General features: G+C 43.6%; 1 protein-coding gene across 2 annotated transcripts in view; it reads right to left on the bottom strand.

Moving 5' to 3' along the window:
• The window catches only part of CACNA1I (calcium voltage-gated channel subunit alpha1 I), a 163,930-nt gene extending 141,312 nt beyond the window's left edge, over window positions 1-22,618 (bottom strand). For both annotated transcript variants that reach the window (XM_063133554.1, XM_063133555.1), the window contains exons 1-2: window positions 22,502-22,618; window positions 21,865-21,998 (exon numbers count right to left, since the gene is read on the bottom strand). In XM_063133554.1, the coding sequence (XP_062989624.1) occupies window positions 21,865-21,998; window positions 22,502-22,594 (227 nt within the window). In that variant the 5' untranslated portion in view covers window positions 22,595-22,618. The remainder of the gene's footprint in view (window positions 1-21,864; window positions 21,999-22,501) is intronic.
• Between the last annotated feature and the right edge of the window lie 594 nt (window positions 22,619-23,212).

Below are 23,212 nucleotides of genomic sequence, written 5' to 3'. Positions count from 1 at the left end.
TAAATATACAAAAGGATTAGAAAACTAAACCATGTTTAAAGTGGAGGGGAAATGTGAGAACATTCTGCCCTTAAAGGCAGCCTACAAATAATTTAAAATAAAGAAATAAAAGGAACTGAACTCTTTTCTGTGAAAGTATTTAAGCATAGAGCCTGTAAGGCAGTTCAATGCTTGTAGCAATTTCCTCTCACAGCTACTTTTCCTTTGGATCATGGTATAAATCTCTTTATAAGACCTGTGCCTGACTCTGCCTTATGCATGGAAACGAAGGTTTGTTTTGAGCCTGGTGGGTTGTCTCGAGAAACTTTAGTACAGAAAATAATTCTGTAATTTTTTCCTGTACCAAAGATGCTCATAGTTTGCCATTCTCAAGTAGTTAAATACTTGCATCAGAACAACCCATTAAAGCAGTAGACCTGGGTGCTTTGTAGTAGGCAGGATGAGGGGTGAGGGTCTAGAACTGAGACAGCCAGCAAGGGTGTAGGTCCAGTCTTAGAACACAAGAGTGACTTAGCTTGCATCAATCAACTAGTTTGATTTTGAGTAAATTCTTCTCTTTTAATTAAAACCTAGAAGCATCTGAAGGAGGAACTGTGTGTTTTGCTGGCAGAAGCAGAAAGGATGGTGGAGTCATTGCAGAAATGAGGAATGAATGTAAGAATGTGAGAAGTGAAGGAAAGTGATGGCAGGCTGTGGTTCAAGACAGAAGTGCTGGAAACGAGCTTGTTTGGAAGCTACAATCCTTGAGCTGAAAGCCTTGCTCTCAAATCCCAGATGTGTGGTGTTGAGCACTTTCTACTCAGGAGTGAAAACAAGGGTCTGCAGCACTTTCAAGACTAACAAATTTATTAGGGCATAAACTTTCATGGACTAGGTCTACTGCATCAGATGAAGTGGATTCTAAACTGTGAAAGCCCTAATAAATGTGTCAGTATTTAAGGTGCTATGGGACTCTGTTGTTTTAGCTGCAACAGGCTAACAGGGGGATCTCTCTGGAAGATTTTTTCCTTCTTTCTTTTACTCCGCAGTTTTGAATATGTACTCTGTAGGCGTTTAGAAGAACTATCATTTATTCCTGCATTTCCTTAGCTGATCCCTGGCATTCGGAACATGTTGTGGAGCTGGAGTCCCAGGCTAGATTCAGTGGAGGCTGGTGGCTACACACCTTGGCTAGCTCCTTTAGAGCACTGACTGGTTCTGACTGAAACCTGGAGCGGATCTATCACCCCACTGACATTGGAGTCACTAGTCTCCCCTGGCTAGATCTACACCAGTGCTTTTTTTATCAGTATTGAAATGCACTAATAACTGTTGGGGCACATGACACATTCTGTGTACCACTTTTGTAGCGTTACTTCCTGCTGTTTATTCCGTATTATCCAGAATACTGCAACAGGTGTCATTGCATGTGCTACACGGTTTAAATGCACAAGAGGGATCTGGCATCACCATGATGGGATCGTATCAACATGACACGAGGTGTAGATCTAGCCCTGGTAATCCACAGCTGTAAGGAAAGTCCCTGTCGTAGCTGGAATACGAATGAACATGGGAAACACTTAAGAAGATGTCTCTTTGCCCACCCAGCCTTCCCGCCTCATTTGCTGAGGTGAGCTTTTAGCTTGCAACCCACAGAACAATTGACATGACGTGTCAGGCCTGCAGCCTTAATTATCGGGGGCTTGGCGCAGCATATGAGGAATCCGTTGTGACATCTCTGAGGCACGGCCAGCGGTTCTCGTCAAGGGAAGTTACTTCCATTTTGCCTGTGCTCAGAATGCATAAGAAGGGGCCAGTTAGTCATTTTGAGACGCAAAAAAGGGCAGTGAAGGATGAAAACTGAAAAATGAAGAGGTGGGGAGGAGGGTCAGAGAGTGACAGCTCCACCCCCACCTATACATAACTGTCAAAATCAATAAAACATCGGCTCAAGTCAATTTTTGACACTAACAGTCACCTCCAAAGTGATACTATCTTCGCTCCTCAGTGTTTTTGCCTCTGATTCCAGGGCTGCTTTATGCCTATTGCTCTTTTACTCTGGTGGTTTTCTCTTCTCTTTGTTATTTCCCCTTCCCTGCCCCTTTTGCTGGACGGGACCTATTTTTCTTGCTTCCTTCTTATCTTCGTTGGCCTCTCAGCTTCTTCCTTCCTACTCATTTGGCTTCAGCAGCAATGTGTTTCTTGGATAGTCTTTTCAGTTCAATACATTTGGAAGACGTGAGCTAGCAGAAGGACAGTCCCGGGCATTTGCACCATGTGTTGACCCAGCTGTTAAGAGTCTGACCTGGGCAAGCGTGCATCAAGAGGGCTTGGCCTGTGGCTGTATTATCACACTGGAGCAGACAGCAAGCATACTGGTGATAGGGGCCATGCAAGCACCCCGGGCCATCAACTCATACTAATGCAATGCTTGAGTCTGACAGGCTGCAATTTGGATGGCCTTTCAAAATGCTAAAAACCCTGGCACTTTTCTGGAAGCTTTGAGCTGAATCCAATGCTGTTGTTCCTCTGGTGAAAGCAATTCCATCAGCAGAACTGGGAGGGGGGCGAGTCCCCTCTCCCCTACAGCCCCCTGCACACCCTCAAATTCTGCTCCAGAGGACTGGAAAACTCTCCAGAGCTGATTTTGGGGCAGCTTAGAGGGCTGCAGTGAGGAGGCATTGTATCACCCTGAAGCAATGTATCATGATGGCATAGAGTGACAGCCATTCCTCTCTTTGGGGCTGTCTTCACAGTGCCAGGTTGGTGCCGCCTCCCTCTTCAACGCCCTCTCCCAGGGCGGCATCAGGTAATCCTGATACTGAGGAGGGAGTGCAGGGTTTCTGGGTGGCCATCTGGGTTCTGGAGCCACCCCCACCCTCTTCCTGGTGGAAGACAACCAATTCCTGGTCGCCTTCCACTAGGCTCCGCCCCCAGGTTGACCCTGGATTGGCTGCAGAGTGATGTTACATGGTATGTGGATTTCTGGCGTACCCCATTGGGCAGGAAGACCAGTTTTCTGAGCTTCTGCACCCCTGCTCTAAGCCATTCCCCACTCCCATCCAATCATAGTCCACAACACAATATACTACACTGTGTGCTCTGAGATGAGAATATATAACTTTCAAAGCAATGCATTGTGTTAAAAGAACAGGTCCACAAAATTGTAGGACATTGCTGGTGTGTGTGGGTGCGGTAATTTGCTGTTTTTCACATTTTTTTAATTTTTTGTTTGTAAAGAGGTAGATGAGGATGTCCATGCTGCAGTACCATCTTAAAGGGCCATTCTGCTTCTAAACCACTTGTAAAAAATTAAAACGTCTTACAATGATCATAGAATGGTGATAAACACAGTGCCTGGGGGAGCTATTTGGCTCATCTCCAGTGAGGTCCCAGGTTCTAGCCAATAGGTGCTTGTAATGTTAAAGTTATCAAATTCCACACTGCACTCACAATAATAAGGGATAGACTTTCACTGCAATCCTATACCCACTTACTTGGGAGCAAGTCCCATTGAATTCAATGGACTTTGGTCCTGAGCAGACATTCAGGATTGAACTGTTAGTTGATGACGATGAGAGGGTCCCATTTTCTCCAGTACTGAATATTGCATTTTAAATACAAGGAGTTTGCCAAGGCTGAGCAAGTACATCTAGATTGCATGCAGCATGTTATAAAGAAAGACACCTTTCTTGGAAAGGAAAGAAATGTCTGGCAGGACCACACAACTGCAAAGCCATCAGATTTGTTTGGCACAGATCAATGATTGTGCAGCATATGCTTTGCAAGTAGAAGGTCCTTGGTTCAATGCCTTCACATCTCTACTTCAAAAAGATCTTTTTGAGTTGAAATCAAAACCTCTGTCTGAATCCTTGGAAAGCCATGCCAGTCAGAGCAGATGGATGGATCCATCTGCTCTGGGCTAGCTGGATCAATGGTCTGGGTTCTGCATTAAAGATAATGCAAGTTCATGCCCTTTATTCCCCCCCTTCCAGTGCAGCAAACCACTTCTATATGGATGCCCAGTGTTTGTGTGACAACAAGCAGAACAACAGTATATTAAGGCCTTGCATGCCCTCCGATCCTTTTCTCCCCTCCACCATGAAAATTTTGTTTTTCTAGTCTATACCTCATCTACCCCAGACTTCCCCAACCTGGCAGCTTCCACTTGTAAGAACATAAGAACATAAGAAGAGCCCTGCTGGATCAGACCAAGGGTCCATCTAGTCCAGCACTCTGTTCTCACAGTGGCCAAACATCCTTTGGCCAGGGATGAACAAGCAAGACATGGTGCAACAGCACCCTCCCACCCATGTTCCCCAGCAACTGGTGCACACAGGCTTATAGCCTCGAATACTGGAGATAGCACACAACCATCAGGGCTAGTAGCCATTGATAGTGTTGGACTGCACCTCCCATCATCCCTGACCATGCTAGTTGGGGATGATGGGAAGTGCAGTGCAACACGCCTGGAAGGCACCAAGTTCAGGAAGACTGATCTATCTGCTAGAATTTTAAGAGCAGCTTTTAAACAAACAGACAAACAAATCAGAAAACAAACAAACTCTGGATCTGCAATTTTAGCAAGCATTTTGGTTTCTGTTTGGGGAAACTTTTTATCTGTGAAAAGAAAACTGTCATCCTAGGGCTCAAACCCTTCAAACTTTTCTGACAGCTGCTCTTATTTTAAAAAAAGAAAAAAAAGGACAAGGGGAAGTAGAAGTGGCTTAAAAACCTCCCCGCCTGCCAGCTCTTTAAGAGTCAATTACTGTCTGGTTAGCGTGCCCCATTAGTGCTAATGGCAATGACACGGTGGAGCAAGAGAAGGGCGGGCAAGAGAGCAAACAAGCAGCTAAATTGCTTAAGTGGGTGGTGAGTGTCACGCAAGACACCCGCCATCAGGCCTCGTTATGAAAAATGGGTATCCTGGCTCATCTGCAAGGCTAACGTGACAAAGAGTCCTGGAAACAGCAGCAGCAGCAGCAGCAGCGAGAGACCAATCCAGTGACTCACCAACAAATTCTCGGCACCAGATTAGAAACTGGCTATGGGGAAGGGGCCCTGCTGAGCCCTATGACATCTACTCAGAAGGTTGCGTTGTTAAATTTGTCAACAGAAATGCAGCAACAAACTGGTTCCCGCCTGCCAAATATGTGAAGCACATCAAAACGGTCCTACATGCCTAGGGATGCATGAGAAATTTGTTTCAGTTTGGGTTTGGTCAGGATTTACCCAGTTTGCACCTTCCGTACCGAAGACGGACTCGGACAAAATCTGTGGTCAAAGTCTGTGCATTTCCAAGCTTGCAATGTGGTTAGAGGACCAAATAAAATGTGTTTAGTAACATGAGTACATTTGGAAAATATGCAGGAAAAAAATGTGTACTTTTGGAACCAATGGGAGAAGAATGCGTCCATTTCAAAGAGGCGCACAAGTGTTGAATGCATTTATTATTATTATTATTATTATTATTATTATTATTATTATTTAGCACCATCAGTGTACATGGTGCTGTACAGAGTAAAACAATAAAATAGCAAAACCCTGCCGCATAGGCTTACATTCTAATAAAATCATAATAAAACAATAAGAAGGGGAAGAGAATGCACCAAACAGGCACAGGGTAGAGTAAAACTAACAGTGTAAAAGTCAGATCAAAATCAAGTTTTAAAAGCTTTAGGAAAAAGAAAAGTTTTTAGCTGAGCTTTAAAAGCTGTGATTGAACTTGTAGTTCGCAAATGTTCTGGAAGAGCGTTCCAGGCATAAGGGGCAGCGGAAGAAAATGGACGAAGCTGAGCAAGGGAAGTAGAGACCCTTGGGCAAGTGAGAACCATGGCATCAGAGGAGCGAAGAGCACGAGCGGGGCAATAGTGTGAGATGAGAGAGGAAAGATAGGAAGGAGCTAGACTGTGAAAAGCTTTGTAGGTCAACAGGAAAAGTTTATATTGGATTCTGAGGTGAATTGGAAGCCAGTGAAGAGATTTCAGAAGTGGAGCAACATGGTCAGAGCAGCGAGCCAAGAAGATGTTCTTAGCAGCAGAGTGGTGAACAGAAACCAATGAACTGATGTGAGAAGGAGGAAGGCCAGTGAGAAGAAGAATATGGAAGAATTTGGAAGAATATGCTGAAAATAGACACAGATTTTCATGCAAAGAGGGGGAAAACAACAACGAAGCTCACAATCTGATACAGGTTTAAGTCAGAATGAGCTTCAAGGTGAAATTCGGAAAATTTCAGTGAGCTCGGGTTTGGCTCCATAGACTTGCCTGGGTCAATCATTGTGGTCATCTGTTCATGTAAATATGCAGGACCTCTCATAGGCAGGGAAAGGAATAGGGCTGATGGACACTGGCATACTCAGACTACTTTCAAAGCAACAACTCCTAGTTCAATATCCCTGGCACTCTCCAACAACAATAATATGGCTTCTGGTTGTCCATTTCTTGGATTGCTGGTCAATAGTCCAGAATGGTCAGTTGATGTTTCATCAATGGGAGACAATATTTTTAGACCCATGGGCACATTTAGAATTTCAACCCCTGTTGTGATCATGGTCACAAAATTGCTGCTGTGTGAAGGGCGGCTACTCAAAAAATATTGGGAGTGCATTCCTACTCTGTGTGTGTGTGTGTGTGTGTGTGTGTGTGTGAGAGAGAGAGAGAGAGAGAGAGAGAGAGAGAGAGAGAGAGAGAGAGAGAGAGAGAAAGCACAGAAAAATATATAGATCAAACACAAAACAAAGAGATACAAAAATACAGACAAAACACATCCCATTGCCCTGCCCAGTCTCACCAGTTGCTCCCCCCTTCCCAACCCCTCCAGTTGATGTCTACAAACCTCCACAGCTTGACTTGGGGTGCTACCTTCTGCAATGCACCTCCAACACTCCCCTTAATACTCCATCACACTCTGGTCGCTCATCACAGCCCTCTTTGCTACTAGGCAGCCGAGTCCCTTTTTCCTTATTTTTTTTAAAGGGGGTACGCTGCAAATCAAAGTGCCTGCCCTGCCCTGCCCTGCCCTGCCCTGCAGCAAACAAAGTGCTTGGGTTGTGTTAATCTTTTTAGACTGGTTTGATTACGTTGTATTTTGTAATGCTGTTGTATTTATGAATTGTTGTAAACTGCCCAGAGAGTTTCAGCTATGGGTGATATAGAAATGAGATTATGGTGATGATGATGATGATGATGATGATGACGACGACTAGAGCATTCTGGGGAAATGAAGATGGTGGGTAAATAGAATCTGGCACTTTGCTTTGCAGCATGCCCAGCTGCTTGATTTTTTAAAAAAGTTTGCATTGGAAAAGGCAGCAAGAGAAAGCTTAATGTTTCTGGAGGAGTTATTTGAAACTGGGGGTGCAGTTTTAGGGGCTACACAGATCGCTTCCCAAGTGATTTTCCATCTTGTTTGCTTCCACATATACTCTGCTTGAGTATTTGTAAAATAAAGTAAATATTTCAAAGTTACCTTAAGTTTCCAGAGCTCTTTCACCTAAAGCCAGGGCCAGCCTTCCCATGAGGCACAGTGAATCCCTGCCTCAGGTGGCAGAATTAGAGGGACAGCCTCCCCACCATTTATTTTATTTATTTATTTTATTTATTTATTACATTTATATACCGCCCCATAGCCGAAGCTCTCTGGGCGGTTTACAACAATTAAAAATAGTAAACATTAAAAGTATACAAAATTTAAAAAAACATAAAAACAGTATAAAAACATTCTAGGAGCCCCCCCCCCGGCAACAAACTGTCCACATTCTGTATGTTAGAAATACTGCAGCTGGGAAGAGGATTGTGTGGTCCTCTGGGACCATAGCCCACCCAATGCCTCACTCTGAGTTGCCCTCTCCAGAAAGCTGCACCAGGGAAGTGGCTGGTATGGCTCTCCAGAGCAGCTGGCCTGATGCCTCACCCTGAGTTTTTCTATAATATGCCCCTATACTACAACAACTTCATTGACTACAAGTCTGTTTCCAGCCGCAATTCAAAGCTCTGGTTATGACTTATGGATCCTTAAATGGCTTGGGATGAAGCTACCTTAAGGACTGCCTTCTTCCATATGAAAATGCCTGAACCTTGAGAACTTCCCAAGGGATCGCTTCCCTTGGGAAGCGATCTCCATGGCTGCACCCAGTCTGTGGAATTTCTTTCCAAGGGAGGCCCATCTAACCCCCTTTCTCGTGGCCTTCAGTTGAAAAGACCTTTGGCCTGTGATTTGACTTGATGTTTTTGCTGCTAGGTTTTGATAGGTTTTAATTGGCTGCTGGTTTATTTGTTGTTGTTGTTGTTTTTGCAATTTTTATCTGCACTTGTTTTTATATTTAAAAAAGAATTAAATTACAATCTCTGTTAGAGCCCTTGGTGGTATAGAAATTTAATAAATACATAAATAAGGGGATGGACAGGGCAAGAGCTTCGTGAATTCTTTAATGCCCATAGACCTTGCTCAATTGCAGTGTCATACCAACTATCCAATGCAGGGTGGACGGAGCATGGAGGGCATCCAGTAGAAACCATGGTGCCATAATAGCTTTCTTAAAGTTAGGATTCTTTCCTTGCTGCACTTATTGAGCACATTTATACATAGTTATCATCTCTCAAATTTTATCAACCCACTGCTCTTTAGTTGGAGGCTTCCCATTACACACTATACATGACTTTGAGGCAGCATGCAATTGCTTAAGATGCTCTTTATGTGGGAATTCAGGATCACTGAGTTCAAAAAGATGGAGACGCATAGTTTTAGGAGGTCTATCATGAAGAAGTTCCCGACAGTAATCAGCAACCATATTCCAAAACTTCTGTACTGTAGAAGATACATAGCCACCAAAGATGAAAGTATGAACCAACCTGGCCACAGCCCTTCCAATAATATTGTCTATATAATACATATGAATGATAATGAAACTCAGCCCTCTACCAGCTTGTTCATGCATATCTTGTTCCACCCAGCCCCTTTCTTCTCCCATTTCAGCCAATCTGGATCATTCTCATTCATTACTGTTCAATTCTGTAGCCAAGAGTTGCAGAAGTACTTTTCATGGAGCACAATAATCATAGGGCTTACAGCAATTCTCATTAAGGTCCCTTCTACTCTCTTTCCCAAGCTCTTGATCTGAATATAGCTTCCTGAAGGCATCAGAGTATGTAATTTTGGCCCTTCCAGCTTTCTTTCTACCAATACAGGTGTGTGTGTGTGTGTGTGTGTGTGTGTGTGTGTGTGTGTGTGTGTGTGAAGAACTCTATTTCTTCTCTTAGCACTGAATAAGACATATCTTCTGGGAGTGAAAAATTAATTACTAATTACATAGTTACTTTAGTCTGCAGTTCTGGAGCTGAGAAGCTCAACACCCCCAAGTAGTGAATAACTTAATTGAGTAAGTAAATTTTGATTTAATCAGGGGTTTATTTATTTCTCTTTAAGCACAGCCTTTCTGAATGATGCCCAAGTCTATGACTCCCGTCCCTTGATGCACATGGCATGATTATTTCACACCCATGTTATGTTCAGATTTCTCCCAAATCTTGGGAGAGAAAAATGTCAAACCCCATTACGAGTTGTAGAGATGTTTTGAAGCTAATGTGCAGAGACAGAAGCAGTCATGTCAAGTGGTGACTTAGTTAGTGTGGACTGCACAGCTCTCTGGAGGGGGGGGGGTTTGAAGTTTTTGATCTGAGCAAGATTTTTTAAAAGCAAAAAGGCAAGGCAGACTGCTAATGTATTTTGAAAGTTAAAAGAAGTCAGGTACATAAATGTTGTTTTTGTCTTTGAAAACCTGTCCTCAGGAATCCTTGATCTTAAATCTTTATTTTGACATCTGGAAACTCCTGAGTTTCAAAATAACTGAGGCTACAATCCTATAAGTGCTTACTTGGGAGTAAGCCCCATTGAACTCAGTGGAACTTTCTTCCTTATAAATATGCACAATAGGATTTGGCTGTGTGAGCCATTTAACTGATGGCAATGAAAGACTACAGGAGCAATCTTATGGCCCCTAGATAGCATCTGGGGGACATAGGATATTTCAGATTCCTGGATCCAAAGCTGGAGACAGCACTCTGACCTCAGACCCAGGAGTACAAGCTTCCCACCCACTCACAATTGGCATGGAGAGAACCACACCGGCTGTTTCTATGAGCTTGCAAATGTGAGCTCGTAGAGGGGTGAAAGGAGGATGCCAGTAGGTGGAGAGGGGAGGAGACTGGGGACATGGGGATCCAACTATCTCCATCCATCCATAGCCTCCTTCCCTCCCCCTCCCTGAAACCTCTGCTAGATGGGTGAAAATGCCCATCTAGCTAAAATGTAAAGTGGGAGGCACAATGTGAGTTTGGAGGCTTACAAGGACCCAGGGCAGATCCAACAGGATTACACCCTTAGTCATACCTAGAGTAGACCCACTGAAATCAAGTTAGGCTGAAGTGCTCAATTCCTACTTTGCCTCAGTCTTCTCCCAAAAGTGGGTCTATGACCCCCTGGAAAAAGTGAAGCAGAAGTTGAGGGGGCAGGATTACAGTTTGAGATTGATAAACAAATGGTCAAAGAACACCTAATTTCCTTGAATGAGTTCAAATCTCCAGGGCCCGATGAACTGCATCCTAGAGCAATGAAGGAGCTAGTGGAAGAACACTCAGAACTTTTGTCTATTTGAACCTTATTTTCAAAAAGGGCAAAAAGGAGGAACCTGTGAACTACAGACCTGTCAGTCTGACATCCATCCCTGGGAAAATTCTGGAGCAGATTATAAAGAAGTCAATCTGTAAACACCTTGAAATCAATGCGGGGATCACTAGAAGCCAACATGGATTTGTCAGGAACAAGTTCTGTCAGACTAATTTGATCTCATTTTTTGATCGGGTAACCTCCCTTGTGGACTGTTGGAATCCTGTGGACGTCATATATCTTGACTTCAGCAAAGCTTTTCACAAAGTGCCCCATGATATTCTAATTAACAAACTAGCTAAAAATGGGCTAGATGGAACAACTATTAGGTGGATTCACAGTTCGCTACAGAATCGGACTGAAAGAGTACTTATCAATGGAACATTCTCAAACTGGGTAGAGGCAACGAGTGGGGTACCACAGGGCTCAGTCCTAGGCCCAGTGCTCTTCAACATTTTTATTAATGATTTGGACGAGGAGGTGCAGGGAACGCTTCTCTAATTTGCAGATGACAAAAAATTGGGTGGGATAGCTAATACCCTGGAAGACAGAAACAAACTTCAAAGTGATCTTGATAGGCTGGAGTGCTGGGCTGAAAACAACAGGATGAAATTTAATAGAGATAAATGCCAAGTTCTGCATTTAGGAAATAGAAACCAAATGCAGTTACAAGATGGGGGACACTTGGCTCAGCAATACTACAAACGAGAAGGATCTTGGCATTGTTGTAGATCGCAAGCTGAATATGAGCCAACAGTGCGATATGGCTGCAAGAAAGGCAAATGCTATTTTGGGCTGCATTAATAGAAGTATAGCTTCCAAATCACGTGAGGTACTGGTTCTTCTCTATTCGACCTGGTTAGGCCTCATCTAGAGTATTGCGTCCAGTTCTGGGCTCCACAATTCAAGAAGGATGCAGACAAGCTGGAGCATCTTCAGAGGAGGGCAACCAGGATGATCAGGGGTCTGGAAACAAAGCCCTATGAAGAGAGACTGAAAGAACTGGGCATGTTTAGCCTGGAGAAGAGAAGATTGAGGGGAGACATGATAGCATTCTTCAAATACTTAAAAGGTTGTCACACAGAGGAGGGCCAGGATCTCTTCTCGATCCTCCCAGAGTGCAGGACACGGAATAACGGGCTCAAATTAAAGGAAGCCAGATTCCAGCTGAACATCAGGAAAAACTTCCTGACTATTAGAGCAGTATGACAATGGAATCAGTTACCTAGGGAGGTTGTGGGCTCTCCCACACTAGAGGCCTTCAAGAGGCAGCTGGACAAGCATCTGTCAGGGATGCTTTAGGGTGGATTCCTGCATTGAGCAGGGGGTTGGACTCGATGACCTTGTAGGCCCCTTCCAACTTTGCTATTCTGTGATTCTATGACTCTATGTCTAATATAAGTCCCATTGATCTCAATGGGTCTATTGTATGCGTGCCTTAAGTCTGGATCCAAACCATTGGGTGTCTCAAAGATGTTGCAAATATGACTGGTTGGTAGCACATTTGCTCATGAAATGTGAATTAGATGTCAAGAAAGAGAGACCTACTCTCTGTTTATGCCACATTAATGAATCTCACTTCCTTTTGAGGTTTGCTACTAAACTATCATATTTAAAAAGCAATGGAAGAAGATTCTTCCTGGGCAGTGCTTTTGTGCACACCCAAATAGGTGCTGCAATGGAGGAATGATCCCAGGGATTTTCACCTTTGGGTGCCTCCATATGCACTGAGAGAAACCAGCTGACCAACTGCACAACCAGTGCCCATCCCTGTGAGCTCTCGTGATCTTTTATGAAGCGTCACCCTTGCACAACTGCTCCACGAGGATCAGAAGCATTGAAAACAGCACTTCTGTTACCTGAAACCAGAACTGGACCCCTTCAGGTGTTACACTAGGCAATTAAGGGTACTGCTGCTCAGACCTGCTCCAGGTATGAATGAAATCTTGGCAAAATGCCCTCTGGTGAGCCTGCTCCTACTTGTTGCCTGCAGCTGATTAGGGGTGGCTGGCTGGAAGCTACCATTTGAATATCCACAATGCCTCTACATAGTGTTGCTCCCAGACTCATCTGCCCAGAAGTAATTGGAGTGCCAGGGGAAAAGGGACAGTGCGTTCTGATGCAAGGCCTGCTGCTGTTGAAATTCTCACTGTATAGATGGACAGCATTTGCTTAGAAGCTGTTGTACCATAAAATAAAATAAAATAAAATAAAATAAAATAAAATAAAATAAAACCCTGCAGGCTACTGTTGTCCATTGGCATATAACTCCAGCTTTTTCCTACTACATCAGTGATATTAAGTGGTGCAGAATATCTTGTGGCAGGGCCACAAGATATTTTGGATTCCTGGATCTGAGGTCAGAGATGGTGTTCCAACCTCAGAGCTGGGAATCTGCTCTCCCTGCCCCCTTCCACTCCCCCTTGCAGCCGGTATGGAAAGAACTGTGTCAGTGTTTGGTGGGTGGGAAGGGGAGGGGAGGGGACTGCAGAGGTGGGGATACACTGTATCCCCAGGCCTCTTCAGCCTCCTTCTCTCCCCCTCTGACATGCTCCATCTAGACTGGCAAAAAAAGCCCATCTAGCTAAAACACAGAGTGGGAGGAGCGTGGATGTGAAGATCACCTCCATTGCACCTCCTACTCTATACTGGATGGCTGTATACCTCTGAATTCAGAGGCGTACAGCCATCCCGATAGGATAGCACCCTGAATGTGTTAGCCTTCAGGCAATGGGCCAAGAAGCAGATGCAGTGGTGCCTGGTCTACTGTCTTTTACTGTGCATTTGAGCACTCCGTGGTGCTGTGCTATAACTTTTCATCTATCATCTTGGAAACACACTTCGGCTGCAAACCTAAACACATTTACCTGAGAGAGTGTCCCACTGGATTTATTTGAATGCATTTATTTATTTTGTTTCTGAGTAGACATGAATAGGACTGCAATTGTTCTGTTCTGGAAAAAAGGACATAATTGTATGTTATTTTAATAAATGTCAAAATATTACATGACCTTTGGAGCCCTTTTTGATGATCCCCTGTTGCCCCTTCCTGGTTGCAGTTCTGCCAACTTTAGCTAGAAAATCTACTGTGGGTATAATTCAGTTCCCTATCTGACTGACGGAGGTTTGGCCTCCCTCTGTGGGCTTCCCCTGTTCCACTCCCTTCTCCCAAGTCCCATACCATGGCATGGAGGTGACTGGAAGCTTGGCAAGAAGGGGAGGGATGAGCCAGCCAACACTTTGGCCAGGGCCCCATGATGTCTTGGCTGTGGCCCTGCCTCAGGGGGCAATCCAGCCACTGGAACCAATATGGTTCACCAGCCCTTGCCTACATGCAGAACATCCAGTGTGAGCGAATCAAAATTGCGTGGTTGGTCTACCTGGAAAGCAGCCACACAATTTTGACTTTTGTGCACTGGAACTTCCATATGTAGGGGCTATTGGGATGTGCTGTCCCCGCAGAGGTGGGGCTGGCATGCCAGAGAGGCAGAGAGGGCGTGCTTCTGCTCCCCTCCATGCAATGCGTCAGAGCAGTGTAATCTAATCCCGCTCCAAATGGAATGGATAGCTCTACCAGGCCTTGCCTCCAGTTTGTCTTGTACTTCCACTCCACAATGAAAGTTTAACACTAGCTTGTATCGATAGAATTATTTGCTCATCAGAATCCCAACCCCATTCAAAAGTGATTCCTTATATGCAATCTGACTTGTAAAAATTCAAGCCGGGGTTGTGAATAATTCTCCATTGCCCATTTAATATTTGACCAGACTTAAAGTCTCATTGAGGGCAATGGGACAGGTTCAAGAATGTGGGTTTACAGGGCTTGATTTTGGCAAGATCGTTCCTGATAGTGGTGCTGTTTTATTATAGTTGTTCTTGTCTTCATATTGTACCTTTAATTAATACATTGTAAAAGTTTTAAATAACACAGATCACGGATGAAAGCTTGCAACGGGAAAAGTAGACAAAGGGCAAAGGAACGAGACAAAAGGGGAGGGTTGATAGAGATGATGGTTAAAACACGTATGTGGTTGGATGCAATTACGTACAAACTTAAATAAATTATAGCCTATGATCACCCAAATTATAGAGTATTGCGAGCAGAGAGCAAGAAGGGCTAGGGCAGACCAATGTCACAGGTGCTTGCTTGCTGACAGTAAGGGGTTCAGTAACATGTACTCAGATGACTCAAGGAAGTAGGTCACACCACGTGATATGTGAGAGTCATGATTAAAAAACAGATTCCTTCCCAACCCCAAATATAGTGATTAAGATGGAAAAGGTTATCAGACTTATCAGCTGGTGTTCAGCAGTTCCAACACAGTCTACATTTGGAAGGAGTTGGCATTCCAGCTGAAGTGAATCGCTATTCACTTCTTGGTCACTGATTTTGATTGAGATGCTGCACATAATGACAACATATTTTTCTTTTATTGGATAGCTCTGGGAAGACTACATATCCTCTGTAAAATCTAGTCAGACCCCCACCCCCAAGAGACTGGATTCCTCAGGATATGAAAAGAGACTGAGGATCTCAGCCTATGAGTCTACCAATTCTACCATTCTGAATGGGAGGCTCCAGATCTGAAGGTGGATCTCCTTCCCTTCTGGTTTTATTCTCCTGGCTGTGATTGTGTTTGTCAGTTTCCTGGGCAATGTCACTTAGAAGAGTGGTCTTCAACAGGCCCAGACTCGAGACCCATCTTGGACTCCAAACCTGCAACATGGGACCCACTTTCACAATTTCACAATTGCCCAACAGCTTTGCCACAACCCACCTGGATTGATCTTGCAACCCAAGACCACTGAGTGATCTTCAACTGATGGGTTGAAGACCACTGCCCAAGAAGGGAGGTTGCTACATTAAAGCAAAACCTGGCTCAAGTTTTCCTGCAAGCTTTGCAGCTTGTTGGTGAGTTAAGATAACTTTACTACTTCTGAGCAGTTAGGTAACTCTGGCCTAAAGTCTTCCTTGAAAGCAGACCTTGCAATCATGTGCAAATATAAATAAATAGATCTCGGCCTAGTTCTCAAAAACACTTCTAATGGTGAACTATGTTCTTGAATATAGCACTTCAGTTGCAGGAGATCAAATGTGCTTCTACTCACCCCACCCACCTGCATTCCTTGAAAAAGGCAATTGGCATGTACAGTACTCAGCTAGGTTAGCGTACTTGCACTTGACATCAAGTCTGCCATGTGAAGGGAGGTTCAGTTATGTGACCTCTCTCCTGCAGCTTGAAGTGGTATCATCCAGGAATCGATTTAACACCTCATTGGCTGTTCATGAAAATTAGGCCATAGTTACTGAGATTTAGCTATTTTTCTTAATTAACTCCTTTGCCAGCAAACAGGGCAGGAAATTCCTGTATTAGAATTGATGGAGTAGAATAATCTTTCAGTCTACAGGTCTGCCTTACAACGTGGAGATACAAAATATCCTGAAAGCTCTTGCTTTTAGCATACACTTAGGAATATGACTAGAATGCATGCAAACATCCTTGTTTCTCCTTTCTCCTTGTTTTTGATTGTAGCTGCATGAAATAGTGGGAACAAGGATTACAAGGTGTGTCTTCAAGGTGCCTCCATTTCTGGAACAAGGGTCTCTCCTAGATTTTCCAAAGTCAGCACTAGAATAGGTGAAATATAATCATTCCTTCTGGTCTAGAAAATGTTTTCATATCAAAGATTGTATTTTAGCCTAGCGAGTCAATGATGGCACCCCACCCCCTTGAGACAGGCAAGGTAAGCATCTTAACCTGACATGTAGGCGACTCTCAGCTGAAATCCAGTTAGACAAACTGACATTTCAGTTCGCTGGTGACTCAGTGTGGGTAACATGAATCACCCACTCCATATTAGCACTGATACATTAATGTCTTATACCAAATTCTAAGATCGGCATTTCGAACAGAACAGGAATTTGGGGCAGATGTGAAGGGGTCCTCTTAGCAAAATAGTGAGGAGGGCACCTAAATGCAGTGGTTTTCCACATTTTGAAGTAAGTGAAATAATACACACTATCATCTAAAAAGGGGTGTGAGGAAGATCATTAAGTCCAGGTTCTAACCTTACCTAATTGCATCACTGATCATGAAGGAAGTTCAGATTCTTACATTTTAAAGCAGCAAAACCAGCTGAAGCCAAGCAAAGGGAAAATAGTAACCTCAACATTTGGAGGTATTCTCCTTATTTATTATTTATTTATTTATTTATATATTTAGATCTGGATGTTGTCTCTCTCCTAGGGTACAACTTAAACATAGGCCTACCTTTTCCAAAGTGACAAGTGATTTTGTACGCTAAGCATCTTTAAGGACTGAATTCTCACCAATTTTGTGAAAAAGAAGCTATTTTAAGGTGAACCGTCACTAGGCAGGCACTACGTCCATCACAGGCCAGTCTTTGAAAAGAGAACCAGTTGTCACAGGAGAACATATCCCCAAACAAATGCAAGAGAGAGAGAACAGCCTTGTACGTTGACAGCAGCTGCCAAATGCTGGTCACATTAGACACCTGGGTACCTGCAGCTTAGTCATACGAAATGACTGCAGAGAGGCTACAAATTTCAGAATCTAGTGGAAGAGACTCATCACCTCCTTGTGCACTTGCATGTTTTATTTAGCCCAGCAAAAAGGAAAGAAAGAAAGAAAGAAATTTATTTTGGGAGCTGTCTAATTTCTTAAGGGAAATAGCAAAGAAGGAAAATATTGATTTAGGGCCTTTTATTTCAAAATTCACTCTATAAACCGGGGGGGGGGGGCTGGGTGTGTGTGAGAGAGAAATAAAATTCTAGTGATGTCAATTCTAGTGATGCCATGGCAACTGTACATTTTTAGTGATAGCAGAGTCTTCCTCGAAGCTGCTAAATTGCATGGGAAGTGAGGGCAAGAAGGTTAGAGAGCAGACAGTGGAATTTACTTAGGTAAAACTGTAACTCTCAGAATTTACTGGGCAGGGCGGGGAGAGAGAAGGGAAAGAATACAAATGAGTAAACTATACAAGCATACCTGTTGTTATGTAACCAGCAGTATTATTTTATTTAAGATTTCTAGCCTATCAAATCTCATGGGCTCAGAACAAGTTAACAGTTGTGTCTGGAGCAGTATCTGCAAATGAGTGGGATTATATTTGCTTTGTTTTTTTATTGGATACTATCACCACAGGTAGGGAAAGGTGCAGCTGTTTGAACCACACTGGAATCTTTAACATCATATTCTCTGCAACTGCCTGTTATTCTTTAGCCCCTTCTCTAGGGAGAATATACCTTGTTTTCAATCCCCCCACAAGTAAAATAGGCAATTCAAGGCCTTTTTTCAATTTGAAAGATAATTTTTGAAATTTTAACCTTTAATTTTTCTTTCTTTCTCTCTGCCTTTTTTTGGAGACGGTGCAGCTTTTCTGTTGTGGTTGGGTGCTGCCTTTCTTTGGGCTTATAGTATGGAACCTAAATGCTGGGGTGCCAGTGGTTTCTTTTGCTCCGAAATCTTCTCTTAGACCCACAACCAGGTGCCCTCTAAATGCTTTGGACTACAACTCCCATCATTCCCAGCTTGCAGGGCTGGAGGGTCCTGGAATGAGGAAGGCTGCCTTTGACACATTCTAGTGGTAAGAAATGCATGCTCATGAAACAATTCTTAGAAAGCTTTTTGAAATGTGTTTTGCTTGAAACCACTTTGCATTTTGTATGTTCTGCGCTCTTATATTAAATCTGAAACATGGAAAAACTGCTTAAGATTTTGAAGAAAAAGATAGAAGGGCACGCCTGATCTCAAAGTCCTGTTTAAAATTCTGTGAGCCTGTACCAGGGCCAGATCTACACCTTGTTTCAAATTATTCCGAGCCCAATAGGGTAATGCTATATCCCTCCTGCTCGTTTATACCTGGGAGGTCACACAATGACATTTGTTGTGGTATTTTGGACAACGTGGAATAAAAAGCAGGAAATAACACTATGAAAGTGGTATATGGAATATGTAATGTGCTCCAACAGTAATCAGTGCACTTCAGTACTGTTATAAAGCAGTAATGTAGATCTAGCCCAGAAGTCACAAATTAAACTGGGTCAGATCTACACTAAGCGGGATATATCACTATGAAAGCAGTTTGAAAACAGTATATAGAGTCATGAGCCCCAACAGTTGTCAGTGTACTTCAAAGCCATTATATAGCAGTAGTGTAGATTCTTGGTGGCACTTTGTTCTGGGGAAATAGCATGGGATACGTTACTTGATGATCCATGATCAAGCTAAACACAGAAATTCCATTTCATTAAATCCCTAGACAAGGACAGATTTGTCACAGGTGATCCCATAGGCATTCTAGGAAAAGCCTGCCAGCTGAAATGCAATCTGTGAAGTCAGCGGCACTTGCTAGGAATGCACATGCACTCAGGGCTGGCCTAAGACATTTTGCTGCCTAAGGAAAAGAACAAGATGGACAATGGAAAACATCCTCCATGGCACCTGAATGCAGCAGATTAGTGTAGAGGGCACATGGCAGGCCATTTGGCACTTAGCTCTCTCCTCCAACACCTGGCTGCCACCTCCCAGAATCTGCCACCTGAGGTGACCACCTCACTCTGCCTATTGGTAGGGCCACCCGTACATGTACAGTATTTCAGGGAAGATGTCAGATGAGGAAGGATGCAGGCTGGGCTGGGCTGGCTGATGGGCAACAAGGAGTTCTGTGTATTTATTTATTTATTTATTTATTACATTTCTATACCGCCCAATAGCCGAAGCTCTCTGGGCGGTTCACATTTGCTGTATACAAAACAAGAACTTGGAATAATGGAGAACTTTCATCTGAGATTAGACAGAGGAATATGGAACCTGGAGAGCAGATTAAGATTCTTGTTAGGGTAAATTCGCCCCTCACTAATAATGAGTAGCAGCCATTGATAGATCTTATCCTCCATGAATGTGTCTAATGCCTCTCCACAGTGATATTTAAAAATCCCAGATTTGATGGCCAGGGGGTTGGGACCTGGACCTTTGCTCTCTCTTGATGGGGAATGTATGCACACATTCACAAAGGACCAGTTTTGGATTCAGGACTGGCCCATCTCTCAAAGGGAAAAGCATTTTCTCATTTGCACATGTTAATTCATTGGACTGCATGACATTTGAAATTGGCCAGTGCTAAACATTATGGCTGGACTAGATGACAAGGACAACAAAAGCACTGAGATGGCAATAAAGTATCCTGCATTGATTTAAAAGAAGCCAAGTGGCAACTCTGTCCTGACGCACCGGGCTGAATCCAAGCGTAGACGTGCTGCCCCTATTCATGCTACGGAGCTGCTTTCTCTCAAGCTTGAACCCGCTGCCAGTTCAGCCAGTGAGTTCTAGATAAGAGTGCCAGATGGTTATTCTCTGAGGTGAGAAAAGAGCTGATGCAGACAGGCCAAGGGTGTGTGGTGTCTGTTACTGGAAGCCGGGATACCTTTTCCCCTCCAACAGCTCAGTTGAGAAAAGAAACCATTCTGTGCCCACCAGTGCAGGCAGTGAAAGCTCAACCAACATCTGACTGGCAAGCCCTCGTGGGCACATTGCTTGGCGTACGGCAAGACACAACAGGTGGAAACTGGAGCTTTACTATAGCAGCTCCTCTGTTAAAAACACTCAAATGTCAACAGGTCCCCGAGGTGTGCTTAGGTGGGCCAATAGGATGTAAAAGCAGAATCGCAGTGCTGCTGCTGCTGCTGCTTTCTTCCCCGCCCCCCTTTTTAACAAAGATGCTCTGAATGCCAAACATCTGTGAAAGGAAACAACAGCGCTGATTTGATCAAGAAGATGCCTCACTGTTCCTGCCTGCCTTATCTTTTTCTAGCAAGTGGCTGTAATTATGCTCAGAGGGGGCCCATTTATTACAGGGATCTCCAGAGATGCAACGTGTTTCTATCAGTTCTATACACAGAGACACATTGCTCGCAAGCGCGTATGCCCACACACCACACACTCCAGACACCATCCGTTCTTGTCAGAGAGGCTGGACCATCCAGTCTCAGGGGCAGACAGGTGGGGAAAGGGAGAGTATCTGCCAAGCACCTACTCCAAACATTAGGAACCACAGCATCCGTGACAGGTTTTTCTCCCCTTGACTGTGGCTAGATCTACACTACTGCTTTATAGCGGGATTGAAGTGCACTGATAACTGTTGGGGCCTAGAACTTCTTCAGATGAGCATTTTATAGCACACTTGTGACTAGACACTCACGGTTGTTTGTGGGTCATTTTGACGATGCAGTAATCTTCCTGTGTGTCTCCCGCTCGTCTCCTGCTCCTTCTGCCATTTTTTCGTTATAAAATGTGACTCTTCTGAGCGATAGTGCTATTTGTTGCTATTTCCTGCCATGTGCAGGAGAAGTTTCATTATAAATGCCCACCAGGGGGTGCTGTCCCACTAAACTGAAGGGCCACATGGTCGCTACTTGCTTTCCCTTTCTCCCCCGTGTGATTCTGCTCATCCCTATCACGGAAGAGAAGCAGGAAGCAAGAGCGACTGTAAGGAAATGTGATTTCCCCCTGTCTGAAAGAGCCCATAATCCACATTCTATATACAGCTTTCATAGTGTTATATCCTGCTTTTTATTCCACATTCGTAATGTTTTGACACAAGGTGTAGATCTGGCCGGTGTCTCAAAGTGCATCTCATTTACTTTGTTGTGTAGAACTCAGGGGAAGCAATTGAGAACTGCCTAGCTCTGTCCTAGTTCCTTTTGTTGGCCACATGTGACTGTGATAAAGGGACAGGACCCAGAAACTGGCTTATACATCTGTGAAAAGATATGGCAGTTTTAATTTGCAGGGTGGTTTAGCAGCCTAGGTAGGTCATCAGGATTCCCATTTCACAAACTGGGAAATAAGGCTGAAAGGTCTGCGACCTGCCCATAGGCATCCAATGAACTCTTTCATTTCTGTCATAATGTTCTTTGCAATTCGTATGTTGACTTTGCGACATATGGAGGCAACACAGAGAATTATTATCAAGAATCTGAGTTTTGCTCCAGTTCTCTACTCCCTGCAGTTCATGAAGAACAAATGACATTTATTTTACACAAGAGTTCACGAACTGCAGTATATGAGAACCAAATCTGTCCTTCTACTTTACCAGGCATTGTACTGTGTTAAATGCATGCTGATAGATAGTGCCCAGTTCCCATACTGACCCAGTGGCATGCTTATCAAACGATGAAAAAAGAAGGCAGGAACCTACCCAGCCATAACAATGAAGAAATCCAGGCGGTTCCAGGTATCTCCAAGGTAACATTTCTTGCCAAAGATCCCCAAGGCCACCATCTTCAGCACCATCTCCATAGCAAAGAAGATGAAGATGAAGTCATCAAATACCTGAAAGATCCATCAGAAACACTGAAGTGGATTTTAATCCGCATTCACTGACATTCTTGTCTTACACTTCGTAAGACACCGAGAAAATATTAATTTCACTGGTCTGGAGAACAACGAACTGACATGCATTGACATGATTCCTCTGTATTGCTTTCCTGATCTATGTTTTTCATGGACGAGAGCAACCAACTCTTTTACCAGTAATAAATATCAGTCTTGTCAAGAAGAGCACGAAATCAGATGAGGGATTAGACAAAGGGGCTAGCTCAGATGTTTCCTAGAATGCTCATCTGTGATGGCCTTCATATGTTTTTGCTGATGACCTTAACTATGCTCTCATGGAACCGCCCAGAGCGCTTCGGCTATTGGGCGGTATTGGGCGGTATAAAAATGTAATAAATAAATAAATAAATAAAATAAATAAATAGAAAAGATCAGCCAAACCAATGGGACTACTGGTCAAGTCCTCAACCAGTGGCTCATCCATGGAGAGAGCTACGTACCTGCAGAATTTGACATCTGTTGGTCAGACAGTCCATGTCATCACAGGGCTGGTACATCCCAAGCGTCACACAGTTCAGAAGGATCACCATCATGCTGACACACTCAAACCAAGTGGAAGGAAGGAATAAAGTCAAGGAAAAAGAAATCTCAGCCACGAACACTGCAATTTTTGTGAACCGCCCAGAGAGCTCCGGCTATTGGGCGGTATGTAATAAATAAATAAATAAACCAAAAATCTGACGTAAAAAAAAGCTGTCTTGTTTTTGTTTTAAACCCTCAGACTATGCAATCAGGTCAATTGAACTTAATTTCCACCAATTGTAGGTGAGGAGGTAAAACTGTTCCTGGTCTGTCAAGCTGCAGGTGGGGAATCCCATGATTGAATGTTCCTCTATAGAAAAACTTTGCCGTCCACACAGAAAACCAAATATCAGAAAAGAGTCCTTGTAGCTAAAGGAATAATTTTCATGGGGAGACATTTATTTACAGATACTCCATCTGCAGGCTAAAGTGATACAACCTAGGAATGCTTTTACCATCTTATCTGATGCTTGTGTGAATTACTTCATCTACTGTTCTAGAATAACCAAGTCAAGGCTGTCATGGAGCGGGAAGTATGGCTAGAGCACAAGCAATGGAAAGCACAGTCATGTATAAATGCAAAGCAGAAGAGAATGAAAGCATCCAGTTTTAGTTATCTGATCAATCCT

The sequence above is a fragment of the Elgaria multicarinata genome, chromosome 9, assembly GCF_023053635.1.
Source record: "Elgaria multicarinata webbii isolate HBS135686 ecotype San Diego chromosome 9, rElgMul1.1.pri, whole genome shotgun sequence".
In the NCBI taxonomy this organism is placed as follows: Eukaryota; Metazoa; Chordata; class Lepidosauria; order Squamata; family Anguidae; genus Elgaria; species Elgaria multicarinata.
This window is presented reverse-complemented; position numbering and strand designations above follow the sequence as displayed.